At 47.5% G+C, this 18,265-nt stretch overlaps 1 protein-coding gene across 13 annotated transcripts in view; it reads left to right on the top strand.

The window, feature by feature from the left end:
* The window catches only part of DPF3 (double PHD fingers 3), a 414,904-nt gene that overhangs the window by 123,505 nt on the left and 273,134 nt on the right, over window positions 1-18,265 (top strand). For 7 of the 13 annotated variants that reach the window (XR_015299877.1, XR_015299875.1, XR_015299874.1 and 4 more), the window contains exon 2: window positions 8,573-8,739. Coding sequence is in view for 8 of the 13 variants with exons in the window: in XM_086937069.1 (XP_086793195.1) it covers window positions 8,573-8,739 (167 nt within the window). In the remaining 5 variants the exon portion in view is untranslated. The remainder of the gene's footprint in view (window positions 1-8,572; window positions 8,740-18,265) is intronic. The other 6 variants (XR_015299878.1, XR_015299876.1, XM_086937071.1 and 3 more) reach the window with 1 other exon arrangement.

The raw sequence follows: 18,265 nt of genomic DNA, 5'->3' as shown, positions 1-18,265 counted from the left end.
GGCGCGGCCGGTGCAGGTAAGAGCGGTGGGCCGGGTGGGGACATTTCGTCAAACGATGACGAGGGAAAATTAATTATTTGTCAGTTGTCACCGTCCGTCAGTCCTCCCCCCGCCGCTCTTACCTGCACGGGCCGCTGCTGCTGGAATCTGTACCCGGATCATTGGTCCTCGCACCTGCAGCCCGTTACACCCATGACTTGTGTTTTCAAGAGGAATTTGTTAAACAGTATTTCGCAGGGTTTTCTGGCTGCAAGTCAGATGTGCAGCACACACTTCCATCTCTCCGCACAGGCACTGTCAGACTGACAGGTGCAGTCAGACACACACAGCCCTTTCCCAGCACAGGGTGGAGCACAGCACACACTCCCCTCCCTCCGCACAGGCATGATCAATCAGGTTTGCTCACTACTCCACTGGAGTCAAGCTATCCTGGCTGATGACGGCTGATAGCCAGAAACCGTTCCTAGGATGCTTGATTCCGGTCCAGAAAAGACATGGCTTGGCAGTTCGGTCTGGACTGTTCCCATGAGGCACAGGGTCAAGACTGATTTGCATATGGCCATGTCTGAATTGGGGTGGCTTGGTGAGCAAAATAATGATGGATTAAACTCAGATCTGTGATTGGGGGTGAATGTTTTGCCATTGTGCAACATTCCGTCCATCATCTTGTTTGTTTTGATGATTAATCAGGTGCACAGCGCACGCTTCCCTCCCTTCGCACAGGCATGATCAGGTGTACAGCACCCACTTCACGGGCAGGGTCAGGTGCACAGCACACACTCCTCTCCCTCCGTACAGGCACTGTCACCGCCCTCTACACATTCACAGCAGACACCCCCCTCATCAGTGCTGGAACCAGGGGTGTGGGGATGCTGCAGCACCCCAAAATAACCATGCTGGAGTTCAGAAAGTGAATGAGCCATAAAGATGCCTTTACATTTGTTTTCATCCTACCGCATTTGTTGAGCGTTCATAGACCGGGGTCAACTGTCAGGCTGTGTCTTCTGACACACTGCTTCTTGTTATTTTACCTGGGATCGGTGTTTACTTCTCTTTTTCTGACTCCAGTGAATTATCTGTCACTCTTGCTGGCTTACAGGGAGTGTGAGAGGAAAGGCTGCAGGACGCTGATTTTTGTTGATACACGACATATAAATACCTGTAAAGGAACTTACACATATTCCAAAACATATCAGGTTGGAAAACAAAAAAATGAAGCAATTTTTTTTTTGTAATTCCATAGTGTAATGGAAACAAAGATTTTGATACAATAACGACACTTTACTTGGTGATGCGAAAATGATAAATATTCGCTGAAACCGCACACATCTATAGTTTGCACCTATGTTTTTTTATTAAAACGCATGTCTTTGCAAATATAATGGAAATTTCCATGGAAAATGTGCGGTCAGTAAATGACAGCGCACTACCACAGCAGGCTATAGTAATATTGTGACCATGTGCTTCGAAGTGCGCTACATGCGAGATGCCACACCCCTACCACTCCTGCTCAATGGGTGCGGCTGTGGCGCGTGCATTTTTTTGAATCCCTAGGACTGCAGTGATGTAATGTTGATGGCAGCACCCACCCTTTGAAAGTGATTCCAGACCATTGCACGCCTCTCCCTGCGCGCAGCCACATATATTGTGCGCTCAGTAGATATTCCGGAAGTAAGTACAACTGATGCACGTGAGAATCCAACGGGGAATGTTTAAACAATACTCCAAGCACGTTGGCGTATTGCACTCTGTTGTCTGGCGGTACAAGACGCGCTGTTTGTTTAGCCCGACAGAGACTTTCTGCCGAGTCCGTGTGGTATTTTCCAAGCGTGATGGTGAAGCGAGGCCCTGCCCTGGCCGCGCTGAAAAGGAAAGGATGCCCAGTGCGTTCCTCTGACCTCATGCCAGGGACAGACCAGTCAAAAGCGATGGAAACGCGTCGCTATTGGTAGCTTCAACCCCCCCCCCCCCCCTTACATCTGCATACATGCCAACATTTGAGAACCGGAACGTGGGAGATTGTAAGAAAAACAGAGAATGTATATTACTCATTCACTTATATGTCAGCAGAAGGAATTTCAGACGGGAGACTAAGGAAGCCAGTTTTGCTTTAAAAAGCGGGAATCACCCGAGGGAATCGGGTCCGTTGGCACGCATACATGCCAACATTTGAAAAGAGCAAAGAGGGAGATTTAAAAAAAATCGAGAGAATGGGGCCTTGAATCGGGTTACTGGCATGTATTAATAATCCACATTTGTAAAGCGCACAATCACCCGTAAGGGTCTCTAGGCGCTGGGGGCCTTCGGGAAGATTAAGCAAGCTATTGCCCAGAGTCACATGGTGCTGGGCTAACCTGCTGCCGCGAATGGGCTTTGGAAGTGTGCTGCTGCAGGATTTGACATTTGAAACACAAATGCACGTTGTTTTCATACCTTTCAGAAGCATGGAGCGCAATGGCAGGCAGAGAGAGGGTGATGCAAGTGTTGTGCACTGGCCTGGCATGTTGCTGGCAGGTTGCTGGCAGTGCATGCTCCCCCACCCCCGTGTGACAGCCCAGGCCGACACACCTTCTTGTGCACACACACACAGACCCTCCCCAACCAATACTTCACAGGACTTTAAAATACCATTCCCTTGTTAATGACGCTTTGTTGGTTTCTCACCCCTTCTAGAGCCCCTGCATCACCACTCTGACTATTGCTGGAAGAATTGGCACTTTACACAATACCAAGCCCTGTCACTCAGCTGAAACCCAGAGGAATCGGGTTTTTGCTTGCAGGAATCGGGAGGCGGGAGACTAGCCTTGAAATCGGTAGTCTCACGCCTGAATCGGGAGGGTCAGTGGCGTCACTAGGGTTGGTGTCACCCGGTGCGGTTAACTCATGGTGTCACCCCCTCACAACTTACCGGATGGACCATCTCACCCTCTGCCTGCACCATGTCCCCTCTGCCTGCACCATGTCCCCTCTGCCTGCACCATCTCTCCCTCCGCCTGCACCATCTCCCCTCCACCTGCACCATCTCTCCCTCTCCCTCTGCCTGGTCCATCTCTCCCTCTGCCTGGTCCATCTCTCCCTCTGCCTGCGCCATCGCTCCCCCTGCCTGCGCCATCGCTCCCCCTGCCTGCACCATCTCTCCCCCTGCCTGCACCATCTCCCCCTGCCTGCACCATCTCTCCCCCTGCCTGCACCATCTCTCCCCCTGCCTGCACCATCTCTCCCTCTGCCTGCATCATCTCTCCCTCTGTCCGCATCATCCCTCCCCTCTGCCTGCACCATCCCTCCCCTCTGCCTGCACCATCTCACCCTCTGCCTGCACCATCTCCCCTCTGCCTGCACCATCTCCCCTCTGCCTGCACCATCTCCCCTCTGCCTGCACCATCCACCCTCTGCCTGCACCATCTCCCCTCTGCCTGCACCATCTCCCCTCTGCCTGAACCATTTCACCCTCTGCCTGCACCATCTCCCCTCTGCCTGCACCATATCCCCTCTGCCTGCACCATATCCCCTCTGCCTGCACCATATCCCCTCTGCCTGCACCATCTCTCCCTCTGCCTGCACCATCTCTCCCTCTGCCTGCACCATCTCACCCTCTGCCTGCACCATCTCCCTCTCTGCCTGCACCATCCCTCCCTCTGCCTGCACCATCCCTCCCTCTGCCTGCACCATCCCTCCCTCTGCCTGCACCATCTCACCCTCTGCCTGCACCATCTCACCCTCTGCCTGCACCATCTCACCCTCTGCCTGCACCATCTCACCCTCTGCCTGCACCATCTCACCCTCTGCCTGCACCATCTCACCCTCTGCCTGCACCATCTCACCCTCTGCCTGCACCACCTCACCCTCTGCCTGCACAATCTCTCCCTCTGCCTGCACAATCTCTCCCTCTGCCTGCACCGTCTCTCCCTCTGCCTGCACCATCTCACCCTCTGCCTGCACCACCTCACCCTCTGCCTGCACAATCTCTCCCTCTGCCTGCACAATCTCTCCCTCTGCCTGCACCGTCTCTCCCTCTGCCTGCACCATCTCACCCTCTGCCTGCACCATCTCTCCCCTTCGCCTGCACCATCTCCCTCTCTGCTTGCACCATCCTTCCCCCTCCGCCTCCACCTCCCCTCCCCCGCCTGAATCTTTTTTAACCCTTTCCTCGTCGCCTCCCCCCCCGCCCCCATGTTTTCCCTCTCACAGTTCTCGGCTCTTCACAAAGTGACTGAAATAAACTCATTAAATGTGCTTTTGCATTCGTGCAGTGGCATTAAAACAATATGACACTGCTGCCTACGTTCTCACAGGCAAAACGGACAAGATTGCCCTTACAAGTTGCCAGTCTTGACTCCTTGGCAGTGGAGTGAATGTTAAAACGAATATCACTTTGCCTGACGTGCAAAATATTTTTGCACCCTCAACTTTCGTATAAACATTTTTTCGTCAACATGGCAGTTATTTTGGGGACTTTTTTCTTGTATATAAGATAATAAAGCAGACTTACAGAATGCGTCCTACACTAATCCTTAGCCAGCACACCGACATGAATAAAATGTATACCAGTGAGCGTTGGTTCTGCGCTCCGCTTTGCTTATGAGGTCAGGGTTCAGTGGGTTGTGGCACTTATGAAGCATTTATTTAGCAGAGAGTGATTATTTTTGCCGAATAAAATCCATGCTCTGTTGCGCTATATTCAATTTTTCCAAACAAATATTTCTTACTAATTCTGCGCACGTTTCCTTGCACGCAGATAACATGCATTTCTAAGATGTCAAAAAGGTGTTGCATTTTTAATAAGAGAGATGTATTCATGAGTATGGACGCATGATTTGTGCGTGCAACACTCAGAGGATATGTTTAAATATACACAAAAGACACACTCGCCCTCACCTTCGAGCAGAGCTGTGTTACCAGATGGTGTCACCCCATGTGAGGGTGTCACCCGGTGCGGTCCGCACCCCCCGCACCCCACTAGTGACGCCACTGGGGAGGGTTGGCATGTCTGGGCACGTATGCATCTGGTTATGATGTTCCCCGTTTCTGCCAGTCGCAGCCGGAAGGCTAAAGGCAGGGCTGCATGAGAAGGGTAACTGGGGGGAGCTGGGATTACAGCTCACTGATCCGCACCCCACACGTTACTTCCTCTGCCCTCTTGGCTGCCTGTCTCAAACAATTCTCGTTTGAAAGAAACGAGCTCGTAACCGCTGTATGCCGCCACGTTTTATTTTAGGCTTCCGGTCACCGAGGCCAGACTTCCGGTTCCTGTTGACGTAAGGTCTCCGGTGATGAATGATGTTGAAAAGTCCCTACTCCAGACCTTAAGCCTTGCCCTCTTCTACGCAACATGGGACGCAACGACTACTTCCTTGTGACGGGAGGTCTCGCATCCGAAACTGTAAATGTCTACTAAAGGTCATTGTCTCATTATGCTCCACACAGGCCCGAACAGTAACCTCCACGGATTGTCCCAATTAGAGAATAACGTGGGGCGAGGCTTTGTGCGCTGTCTGATGACATTGCTCTCCCTCCAGGCCGGACACTTTTCGAGGGATGGCCAACATGGGGAAGTTGCCCCTGAGGTTATGATGCATATGGCCATGTCTGAACTGGGGTGGCGGAGTGAGCTAAAGAATGATGATGAATTAAACCCAGATCAGTTGACTGGGTTGAGTGTTTGATTTGCTCAAGTGCTCCGTCCATCATCCCCTTTTGTACTGCTTTGTTCGCCTTAAGTGGGCAGGGTATGCCCAGATGTGGGTCCTTTGCTCACTTTGCCACTGGATTCAAGATAGCCTGGCTGATGAGGATTATGAATCCGAAACCGGTCCCAGGATGCTTGTTTCAGGTCCAGGGAAGACATGGCTTGGCAGTTCGGGCTGGACTGTTCCCATGAGGCACAGGGTCAGACTGATTTGCATATGGCCATGTCTGAACTGGGATGGCGGGTTGAGCAAAAGAATGATGATGGATTAAACCCAGATCAGTTGACTGGGGGTGAGTGTTTGATTTGCCCAAGCGCTCCGTCCATCATCCCCTTTGGTATCGCTTTCAAGATGGCTGCGCCTATTTCAGAAGCTCCTTCTCACAGGTGTCAAAGGACCTCAAAGTACACTGCATGTTGTTTGTAAGGCACATCGCTTGTTTATTAAGATCCCAGAATTCTGTCTACGGCTCTATGGACATATTAAACTGCCAGGCCGGAGCTAGCATGGCCCGTAACGGCGAAGAACCCTAATACGATCAACAAGACCAGCTACCTTGGACCATTTTGTATCTGTTAACTAGTTTACTGGTTTCGTATGGAATTAACATGTTATTTTTCCTAGTCTAGAAAATGCTAACTTTCACTATCGAGGGTTTCTGAAAGTCTCGGGACCGGTGTAGGATGTGGAGGGTCACGTACTCTGCAGTCTAGTTCTCTGTACTAACAATAAGAAACCAAAATGTGTTTGTTTACATGTGGAATGTTGAGAGCTCCGTGGAAGGTAAAGGGAGTGAATCGTGCCCAATAAGATAGCCTTATAGACTCCTCCTCCAACATTCTAATGCTTTTCTTTCTGTTTCTCCCTTTTTGTTTCAGAACATTCTATCCACAGTGGGTGGAATGTTTAAATAGCACTACACCGCTTACACCCTGAGCTTTATTAGTTATTACAGGCCTCTTTCCTTGCTATGGGCCCTCACAAAATGCTTTAGCCTGTAACAAGGGGACAAGTCGGGGGTACATGCGGGTAGACTGCATTCACCCACTATTACCACAGGGTTCACTCGTATCAAGAAGTTGAGGCCCACTAAAATATGCTAAATGTGGTGTACGTTGAAGACATCATGGCAATTTTAGCGACTTTTAGCGACTTTTAGAGGCGCCTGCATACTGTCTGCTTTTGTTCCGAGCAGCAGCAGCGCGAGCAGCAAAGACTGTGTCTTGTTTTAAATTCCAGCTGCCGAAAACAAAGGCAGAATTTAAGGGGACACCACAACTCCTTTTGTTTGAGTTTTTTGACTGGGAGCGATCTGGAGCCTTACACCTAGATGCAAATGCAAAGAAGGGGAAACAAAAGCGTACATCTTGTCATCACTTCACAGGTTCTTAAGAGGGGCATGCTTTTGTCTTTATTCAGTACCTCTATGTAAGAAATATGTAGGCACTGTTATGTCAGATGTGTTGGTCTGTCCCAGTAGTTAACACAAATAACACTTTAAATGCCACTGTTTTGTTTTATTTGTTTTATAGCGCTACTCCTCTCAATGCAGTGCCAGAGTGCTTTCTGTACATCACACATAAACATTGTACATTGACAATAAGTCATGTGAGTAAATCAATGTACAGGTTATGTTACATCATACAGGGTTACAAGGTGTAGGAGTCACATGTCCTTCATAGCTCACTGCGCTAGTTTAGAAGAATTACTATTTATGAGCTGCAAGTAACAAAAGTATTTTGTGTAAAAAGCAGTAACATAAAATGAAAAGCTGTCACCTGCATGTTACATGATGTGCATTGCAGGAGGCACATGAACCCTCTATGCTACTTTGATTCAAAACTGGGGCTAGACAAAACACTGCTTTACTCTGAAGGTGAACACCTTTTCTGGGGAATCTTACCTTTATTAGTATTCCCTGAGATTTACTGGGCGCACAGTGATCCCTGCAGCAGGTGCCTTAACCCAGAAGATATTTTAAAATGCAGACTTTACAACCAATTAAGCTGAACAGATTTACTGCCACATCAGGGCCAATTTGTTTGTGGCAGATTTTTTTTTATTTTTTTAAAGTATACGTTGAGGCCCAGATTTTGCATCAGGGTTGCGTCACTTTTTTGTCATAACCGTGATGTTAAATCCCGTAATACGCTCAAGTGTACTCATTGTAGAACCGCTAATAATATGTCTGCGGTGCTAAGATCTTATGTCCCTTCTTGTGATGTCGCTTCCTGTGAGGTCATGGGTTGTGATGTCACTTTCTGTGATGCCACACGCTACTATGCCACCTGCATACTTCCTAACTTGATTAGTCCCCAACTTGCCTGCAACTGAGGAAGAGAGCCTTTTCACAGCCGTTACAGCTCTAGATGAGGTGTAACAATACTACGTCAAGAGTGATTTTTAATGAAGATTTTTCTCTAATTTAATTGTGTTTTTTTAACATTGTGTCTGCGGGGTGGGTGAGGTTTGAAAGTTTTGTGTGCAATATTTAGCTAATCACATACTGCTGATTGCGTGGAACTCTTGTGAGTAGCAAACACTCAATGAAAGTAGAATAATGACATTAGTGAGTGTGTTTTGATCATTAACACTGCTTTTCGCACTGGGGGAATAATCCACTAGTGACAGTCATCAATCCCTGCAACAACTTGTGTGTGTGTGTCGTCAGTTGAAAACTGTAATTCACATCCGTGATGTTATTCCTATAAATCATGACAAAATTGCATTTGCTTCCATGTACCCCCCCCCCCCCCCAAATAAATATCTTTAATGCGCCTAGAAGAGGCCACAGAGGCGCTATACAAAGCCCTGTGTGTAAATGTATTTTGAGTTTGAGTGAAATGTTGAGATTGTGCCTTATTCCTCATCTCTTGTCTCCACAGCCTCGGGGACCAGTTTTATAAAGAAGCCATCGAGCACTGCCGCAGCTACAATGCGCGCCTCTGCGCCGAGCGCAGCGTGCGCCTCCCCTTCCTGGACTCCCAGACCGGGGTGGCGCAGAACAACTGCTACATCTGGATGGAGAAGCGGCACCGTGGACCAGGTACAGGTGATGACGAGAGACCATGGGGCGGGCGGGGCTCTGCGACCCTCATGGGGTTTCATTACCAGAACATCTCTTCTCGCCAGGGTCCAATCTGGGCGAAGCCCTCCCAGGTCCCAGATGCGCCACGCGGCCCCTTGGGTCACCTGGGCAGCTGCCAATTATACGCCTCCTGCTGTTCAGGGATGCCAGTCCCTTGTTTATATATAGCACCCCCGCACTGCGCGAGCCTCCGCTTCATTGGCCCCTTCTGCATTCCCAACAAGCATTGGCAACGCCAATAGGTTTGACGTTGACTGACACTCTTTGCCTATTTTTGCACACCTGTATTGTTGGGAAGCTGATGGGCCCTCGTCAGTACAAACAAGCATTGGCAAAGCTGTAGGTCTCGCATTTGGGACCCATTGGGCTTTGCCAATGTTTTTTTTAGTAATGCTGTGCAACATGAATAAAGAAAACAAAGTGTTGGGACTTGTAGGTCAAAACCTGCAGTGTGGACAAGCAAACTACCATTCATATCATCATGCGTCATACTGTTGGCTGAAAAACACACTGCAGTACTGAAAGACATACTCTTGCCATTGGCATTGTTGGCTCGTATTTACGACATGCAGTTATTTGTAAAAATGTATAACACACACTATTTATTTATTTATTTATTTTGAGAGTTTTATATAGCGCGAACAAGATCTTTGCAGATAACAGAGTGCTTTACACAGGCAGGTGGAAGGGTAGGGGAACAAGGGGGGTAGTAGGGAGGTAGATCATCAAGTTCATGTACATAACAAAAAACAAATTACTTATAGTATAGGTATGAGGTAGCACGGCCTAGTTGGAGCGTAGGCCATCAAAACGTTGTGAATACTACCGAAATCGATTAAAAAAAACTGATATGAGGTAGCAGGATCTAAGCACTTTAGACTAATATAAGTCCAGACACACGTACATAGGAATATATAGGCTGTATCATAACAGAATACTGATAATACTGTTCGCAATGTAAATCAAACGAATTGTTCAAGTGTATTTAGCCATAAGGATACTTTTGACTTCTTTCTTAAAAAGAAGGGAGGAAGAGATGAGCCTCGTTTCAGGAGGAAGTGCGTTCCAGATCCTGGGCGCCATTCCAGAGAAGGAGCGTTTGTAAGTTTTTTTTCTTCCGGAATCTTCGCGGCTTCAACAGAAGATTGTTTGTGCTCCTGGTAGCTCTGGACCCACCGGACATTGTCAACTTATGAGTGAGGTAGCTGGGTGATTTCAGGTGTATAGCCTTGTGCGTCATGCAGGCAATTTTCAACTGTATTCTGGCTTCAAGAGGCAGCCAGTTCAAGGATTTGAAGTCAGGGGAGATATGCGAATGTTTTTTTGATCCAGTGATGAGTCTTGCAGCCGCTACAACTGCATTACCGTTTTGTGTTATTACCTGACACAGTGGTGGCACTTAACAACTTTTAAAGTGTTCGGAGTGGAGTGACCTGCAATGATGGAATCCTCTGTCCAACCGATTTCTGCAGCAAGTGTGTTAACGCTTGGAGCTACCACGTCACAATTCCTCTGTGGTGGTCTTTGGGTGTAACAATACTTTAAGGTGCATTGCTGTCTCCAGAGGGTAGCCTCTAGCCACGGACCCTCGACGTAACATGAAACTTCCCCCTCAAAGCCTTTTGCTTTTTTGTAGCTTATTTGAGGTCAGTAAAAAAAGAAAGTGCCAAGTGTTGTTGACTGAATGTGTAGGTGCTAAACTGTGTGCCGTGCCTCAAGGTTTCATGTCTAACCCAAACTACAAATCAAACTTGGACAAAAACAACCATTATATTATCATAACATGCTTTGTACAACTTTATGCCACTTGAACTAAACTCCCGGAATCTATCTCGAAAGGACATGGAACTGAGTCCGTGTTTGACCCAGAGACCTTATCCCTGTGACAAGAACAGAACATGCCAGTCATTTCACCTCTTTAGGCCCGTATATCTGCTATCCTTTTGCTCTGATAAAGGAAAGAATGCACAGGTTTTAGTCCAAGATCAAAACATCTTGGGTAAAGTGGAGGAGCCGGGATTTGGAGGTGGCCCCCTGCTTCCAATGAGGACAGTAAACTCACTAGATAGTTTCATTATTAACCCACCTGGTTCTTATGAGTGGCTGAAAATCGCTTTGTCAAGTAAACCACCCTAGTGCGCCTAGCGCTTCTTCCCTAGACTATACGATGACATACGATAGACCATGTCCTTAATTATGTACCTTGTCCTTGTTGCAATGCTGCTCTTCTAAATTGTTAGTTTACTCATTGTTTCAGCTGTTACCAAACATTTCCGAAGTGTCTAGAGAGCGAATGCAAATACTTTTTGAATCACAATGCTTACGTGAAGATATCCAATTCAAAAGCACTCATTTCTTAGACCTCAGAAGGATGAAAGGCTAGGTGTTGTTACTGGGATTCAAGCCAAGCGTAAAGATACGGCCGAAATTTACAAAGAGTGCAGGACAAATTAATTCACCATCAGGCACAATAAGAATTCAAAGAAATGGATTGAATGCAGTAGTGGCTGGTGCCAATCTAAACAAGTAGGGTGGCGGGGTTGGGAAATTAAAAAAAATATATAAAACCACTTACCTGCTGCTTTGCTCCGGCTGCCGGCTGCATCGTTGCTCCTGCTTCTCCTCCCGAAGTGGATAGTCCTGGGGGCACAGGCTCCCTACCCAATCCAGACGCTGCTCTCATAGCATGAGAGCAGGGTCTGGATTGGTCTGACAGGCCTTGTTTGCCGCTCAGACGGTACCTGGGAGCCTGTGGGGTTTCTCCAACCCAGCTGTGGATCACAGCTGACTTTTAGAAACACAAGTGCGCATGTCTGTTTGGCCGGCCAAACTGACATGCGCGCTCATAAGTGCTCAGTACTCCTCCCTGCCATTGCCCTGCCCGCCCCTCCTGTCGGAATGCAGGTCAGATGGAGGCAAATTAAACAATAATAACAATGTTCTATTATGGTTTTATTTATCATCTCCTGGCAGTGGGGTGACACTCCTTCTCCATTACGGAGGAGCCGCTCCTGATAACACGTAGCACATCGTAAGGAGAAGTGTGGCCGATAATTAGTCATGCGTGTCGTGGGTAGGAGCGTCAAATGATATAACCCACTGCGATATCTCCTTGCTCGCATGTGAACCTGGAACCTATTGACTCAAGTATTGTTAGACTCACAATGTTCAATGTTTCTACATGGCCTATCCTGCGTCATTTTGTAGGCGCCTATATACCGATCCGAGTTGGATCAGTAGGTAAAAAAAACCTATATATATAGATATATATATATATGTATATGTGTTATATATATGTATATGTGTTATGTATATATATATATATGTGTATATATATGTATATATATATGTATATATATTTATATATGTAATTATGAGAGGCAACCCCGGAATGGGGAAGCAGCATTGGGGAGGTGCTTCTGGGGGAGGAAACCAAATGGGCAGGAGAAAGATCGACATGGAGCTAGGGGTAGAAGCACACAGTGAGAGCATCATGGAGGGAAGTGGGGGAGAAGTACTTGGGCGACATAGAGCACCACGGAGTGCAGTGGAGAAGCACACGACACCAAGTGCATCACAGGGGTAAAAAAAGAAGCAGTAATCATCATGGGGCAAACACCGGCATCAAAAGTGCGCCAATTTTTGCCCCATGTTGACATTTCTGAAAATACTGGTTAGATAACGCTGGTGGTTATTGCACTTGATGCAGTAGCACAGAGGGTTAATTTCTCCAGCAAAGCACAGATTTTTATCTTCTGTATATAAGTAGGTGGGTTACTGCGTTTGACACAGAGATCCTTCTGTTACTTGCATTTCATAAACTGTAATCCTTCTAGTATAGCACAATAAGCTATGAACCAGCATCAAGGAGCTGTATGCAAACTGCAAGGCATGCATTTAGTACCTAATAGTTTTTTTTCTCAATCTGTTTGTAAGACATTTGGTTTTTAGTTGTGGGAAGCAAGTACTCACCTCCGGTAAAAATCACAACCCTTTTCAGGGTGACAAAATGTGTAAAGTTTTAATTTAGTATCAAAACAGTATTAAATACAAATTGCAAAACAATACAAACCCCAAACCGAATCAGAAAAACAGAGTAACATTTAATAAATAAAATTGATACCAAAATGACAGAAATCCAATAAGGGCATCAGGAGATATTCATTTTTAAATTTTAAGTAAAAGTAGCACATTGAAGCACTAAATTCCAATGATAGTCAATGGTCACAGTAGAACCGGCCGTAGGTGCAATTTTACATTGACCGCAATGGAGCATGTGTTGGATGCACTAACCAGGTTCGTCCTGGTCAAAGCTTTTACCTTTTTAACTTTAGCCTTTCAAGTCCCAATCCACCACAGGAGTACACTTGTGAACCCACTCCCTTGTCCCCCACCTCACCCACCCCAGGAGGTCATAGGGGACACTTTGAGACTCAGAGGGTGGCAGGCAGGGGTCAACAGGAGGGTCCAGTACAGGTCCAGTTGTCATTGGCCTGCTATGCAGGTGCAAGAAACTGCTTGTTGTCTCTTTAGTTTTGAAAGAAGGTCAGCCTTTTGACCCTTGGAGTCCACTTCTTTGTTTTGGCTACTAGAGGAAGAGGAGGCTTAGTCTTGTGGGCACTTCTCAGACAGCTGGTGCCGGCCTCTTAGATCTTCTACAGGTACGGGATGTTCTGAAGTGGGTGCCTGAGGATGCTACGTTTATGCTTGGCACAAGCTAGTGGGTGAGAATGACCCCTGTGGAAGTCCTACCCAATGAGATGAAGGTTCTCGGGACTAACTGAACCTACTTTGGGCATTTTAATGATGGCCAAAGTCTTTGGCCACATTAAACTTGGGCTCTGAGGGCATGTCTGGGGAGTGTACTATGGTAATCCTAGTGTCCTTGGATATCCAACACTAAAAACAAGGTTTAGGCAGTCTCTGCTCTCCCCCCAAAAACTCAGACAGATGTTTGGTAGAACAAAGCTGAGTTTTCAAGAATCACAGTGGATATATAGAAATTATGTAGGCATTCTGTTTCCCTCCTTGAAAGTGCTCCCCAAATGTCATATGAAAAATCCCAGTCGACCTGTCAAGCAGGTCTTGAGACTCCAGCAGGATCTAACACTGATGTCAACAAGAAGCCAACTGTGCTGGAGGCCGGTCTGGCTGGGGGTGGGGACCCAAAAGAAGAGTGTAGTCCTGGGTGTGGGCTACATTTGCTTGTGATAGGGTCGGCCTCTTTGAAGTTAATAAAGTCCTTGTGCCCAACCCACAAGGAGTGAAGGGCACGACAACACCTCCCCACACCCAAGACTGCTTGTCCCAGTCCTAGGAGCAAGTTCACGCCTCATTCATGGCTAATGAAATGCTAATTACTCGCTAGCAGAATTTGGAGTCCAAAATTCAGTTTAAGCTTCAGGGGACTTCAGACCGGGCAAAAGTAACTGTTTAAAAGTCCTATTTCAATATATTTATTACAAACCCAACTTCACTAGTGAATTTGGCTTGTAATAAATATTTCAAAAAGTCCATTATTACATTTGAAGATGTTTCCTAGGCAGAGATAATATTAAACATAGTATTATAGCCCAATTCTATCATGTAGAACAGCCTACCCTGCTGCAGTGAAATTCCTTTTAGGGCATTTTCACTGTAAGGACATGGTTAACATTAAACTTTTTCATCTCCTACTTTTAAACACCATGCACCCTGCCTTATGGGCAATAAAACCTACTATTTCACGGTGACTTCTACAGATTTTAAAGGAAGATTTAGACCTGTCAGACAGGGCTATTTTGACAAGTCGAATTTGCTTTTAATATCTTCACAGCCAGATTACCGTTGGCAACCCTGGTGCGATGTTTGCATTTTGGATGGCGCAACGGGTGCTGCAGTCCATTTGTGATATTTAACCTGCAAACCCGGGGTACTCCTTGATGCCATATAGTAGGGCTCATAAACAAGATAAATATGCCAATCTGGTGTATACTAATTTCATCATGTTGAAAGGAGGAGCACAATCACTTTACCTCTGGTCACCAAGGGTACAGTGCACAGAGTTCTATAGCCACCAAAAATGGGGTTCAACAACAAATTGCATAAGAAATCTGGGTTGACCCAACAGAAATGGCAACATTTCCAACACTGCCCTTATTATAAGGCTGCTTAAAAGGGTTCCTTTGGGTAGTAATTACATCTTATTACAACAGACAACCTCAAGCGCTGCGTTAAGTTTTAAATCCTGATGTCTTGTTTCTCCAAACCATGCACTCTTGACGTATAATGCCTACCAGTAAAAATTATATATCTCTGGTGCCTCGTAATCCACATTGTTTTATGTAACACTTCCTGTAAAATCGATTTCCCCACATGTATGACTTCTTGTTAATGTATAATGTGTGCTTGTGATGTAAAGCGCCCTGCACCCTGCTTTGGGAGGAGTAGCGCTATCAAAGAACTAACTAAAAAACAGTATTGTTTAAATAATTAGTGTAAGTACTCAGGCAGACCTATACGTCTGGCTTGGTTACTACATCACTTCTATACAGGGGTTGAACCAAGTCAAAATCCTCCTGTGTTTCTCTAAAGTACTTGTAAAGTGATAACCAGCTGTGCACATCTGTTTCCCTCCGTTGCGCTGTCATCTAGGTGAGGCTGCAGATGGCTCTCAGCCTGGCTCATACTCTAAATAACATGAGGGCTCACGGCCCCTTAAAGTCGGCCTTTGTTTTGAGCCCAGATTGAATATAAATAAGAAAGCCCCTTCACCGCCTGCACGTTGCTGCTCTGAGCTGAAAGCAGACGAGGTGCGAGCCCTGCTGAATGTGTCCTGGTATCGGCCAGCTACACCGACACAAATTCAGCATATTTCACCGGGTCCGGCCCGGATCCCAGTTCCGGCTCAGTGACAGCTGCTGGAATGCTGGAGGAGGGGTGAAGAAACGAACACTCCGTGCCGGGGGTTTCCCTGTAAAACCTGCACGCCAGGAGCATGCGTGAGCTGCCGTGAAAGCCCCGTTGCCTATGCACCTGTTGCAGCGAACTGTGATCACGCTGCAGGGGCCACTCTTGGCGGGCCTGATTCAGCCATTCATTCTTTTGCGGTTGCTTGCGAGGCTCCCATTGACGGCAGTGCTTGGAGGGAGTCGTTGCGGGTGCGGAACAAGATGTTTATTTTGACTGTCCCGTGTCTTTATTCAGCCAAATGACGTGACGGTGTGCGGTCGCGCCGCAGACTTCTCCCGAAAGACATCTTTAAGTGTGCCCGCGCCAGTCTCTCCCGGGCTCAGACCACGCGACCCCTTGCCACCAGGGTCACCGTGTTCCAGGCCTGGGCTTTGAATAACAAAACGATCATTTCGAGGAGTCTCTGCCCAGGTTCTCCTCAATTAAAACAGTGCAAGTCTCTTGCAGCGCTACAGTGGTTTGTTAACATTTATTTTTTTTAAAAAACGTCACTTGGCTGCGGTGTGCTCAGGGTCACACAGAGGTAAAGAGAAGGCGCTGGCGGTGTTTTCCAGTAATTGTTATGCCGTTTATCCTCAACCGCCTGTCCTGCCCTGTTAGTTTACAGAACAAGGCCTGCGAAGACTAATTCTGTTTATCTGACCATAACTCTGGAGTGTAGGGCTGGCATTTGTGGGCAGAGACCCCAGAAAATAGAATGTATATTCTGCAGCCCTCCCTGTGCAGGCTGGGTGACAGAGCCATGAAGAACCAGGGCGCCTTCGGCTGTCCTTGGGCGGGAGGGAGGGAGGCCAAGGTGAACAAAACTCCATCTCTGCGTGGGCTTTAATGAGATGCAGCCGCCCCTGCAGGACCAGTGTTGCAAAGATCTCATGAGCACTGGTTTCAAGCAAAGAAAATGGAGGGTTAGTCAACTACAACAATTATCTGCGAACAGTGCGCCCCTTGAGAGCCTAGGCCCGGTGCCAGTGCACCTGCTGCACCAGTGGTAGCCCCTCCCCTGCCTGCAGCCCTTCCTCGTAGCGTTTCTTCTGCAGACTCCGACCCTGGTCCATGCGCAGCGCTTGTTTTGTGTGGTTGAAATCTCAGCACATCAGACTCAAGGTGTGCTTCTTTAACACCTTCCATGCTCATAACGAGCTCAGCTCGTCATGAGCACAGCGCCACTGTGCTGCATGACGAGCCGAGCTCGTCATGAGCACCACGGCGCCGGTGCAGTGACTTTATTTCATATTAACCGTCCCTCCGGCTCAGTCTCTCACAAATCATGGTAACTGTGTCACGCTGATGAGCCCCCAAACAAGGCAAAACATGTCTGATTGTTGGCCATCTTTGAGAGATGACCATATTTGGCTGTTCTGTTCTTTGGGACAGTGTAACCACAATGACCTTATTCTGAGCTTTTGCTTCGTGTCTGTAAAGCTCAAAGTGGTTATTTCCGGACAAGATTCTGCGCACCAACAGCATGAGCCTGCACCACAATTCTAGAGTGAAGATCCCGAATAAAGCTTGCAAGGCCGGTGATGCTGGAAGTTGTACAAGGTGTTAAGTTATTTGTGTTTGTAAAATGCGCTTTCAGCCACTAGTGTATCCTGGTGCTGAGCAGGTGTGTGTATGCCTGGCCCTGCCTATGGTAGGTTGGTTAATTGAAAAGGTGGATTTTCAGCTTCTTGAGGAATTCAAGAAGAGAGTAGGAGGCTCTGCTGTGGAATGCGAGGCCGTTGCACGCTCTAGCCGCGATGTAAGTGAACGCTTATCCTCCTGATCTGGGACTGTGTATGCCAGGGATGTGTGCGAGTAGGAGTCCTGAGGAGCAGAGGTGTCTGTTTAGGTGGTTGGTTGGTGGAAGAAGACGTGACTGTTCAGGTAGGTGGGGTTTAAGTTGTGTAGTGTGTTCAATGTGTGTCTGAGGAGTTTGAATTGTGTGCATTTGTGTATCTGGAGCCAGGGTAATTCCCTAGGTGTGGTGGGATGTGCGGTGTGTGTGTGTGGGAGGTTGAGGAGGAGTCTGGCTGCCGAGTTCTAGATGGTTTGTAGATTCCTAGGGAGTTGGTTGGTGTTCCTGTCGTAGAGGGTGGTCCCATAGTTCAACCTGCTGATGACTAGGTTATGAGTGGCAGTTTTTCTTGTTTTGCTTCGGGGCCCTTTGAAGATCTTCCTCAGCATCTTCAGGGTATGGAAGCAGGAAGCAGGCTGCAGTGACCTCTTTGACTTGTGCAGTCATGGCCAGTTTTCTGTACATGATTATTCTGAGCTTCCTGGCGTGGGCTCTGGGCGTGGATCCGACTTTGGCTGACCATCACTTGGAGTCCCATGGTGATGTGTTCTTGCCGAAGATCACTACTTCTGTCTTGTCGGTGTTGAGCTTGAGACAGTTTGCTTTCATCAAGTTAGCGACTTTGGTCATGCAGGTAGTGAACAGGTTTCTTGTGTTGGGGTCTTGTCCAAGAGGGCGAGTAAGAGTTGCTTGTCGTCTGCATGTGAGAGGATGTTGATGTTGTGTGCGAGGATGACAATCTCCAGAGGGATCACGTATACA

This window comes from Lissotriton vulgaris, chromosome 9, assembly GCF_964263255.1.
Source record: "Lissotriton vulgaris chromosome 9, aLisVul1.2, whole genome shotgun sequence".
Taxonomy (NCBI): Eukaryota; Metazoa; Chordata; class Amphibia; order Caudata; family Salamandridae; genus Lissotriton; species Lissotriton vulgaris.
This window is presented reverse-complemented; position numbering and strand designations above follow the sequence as displayed.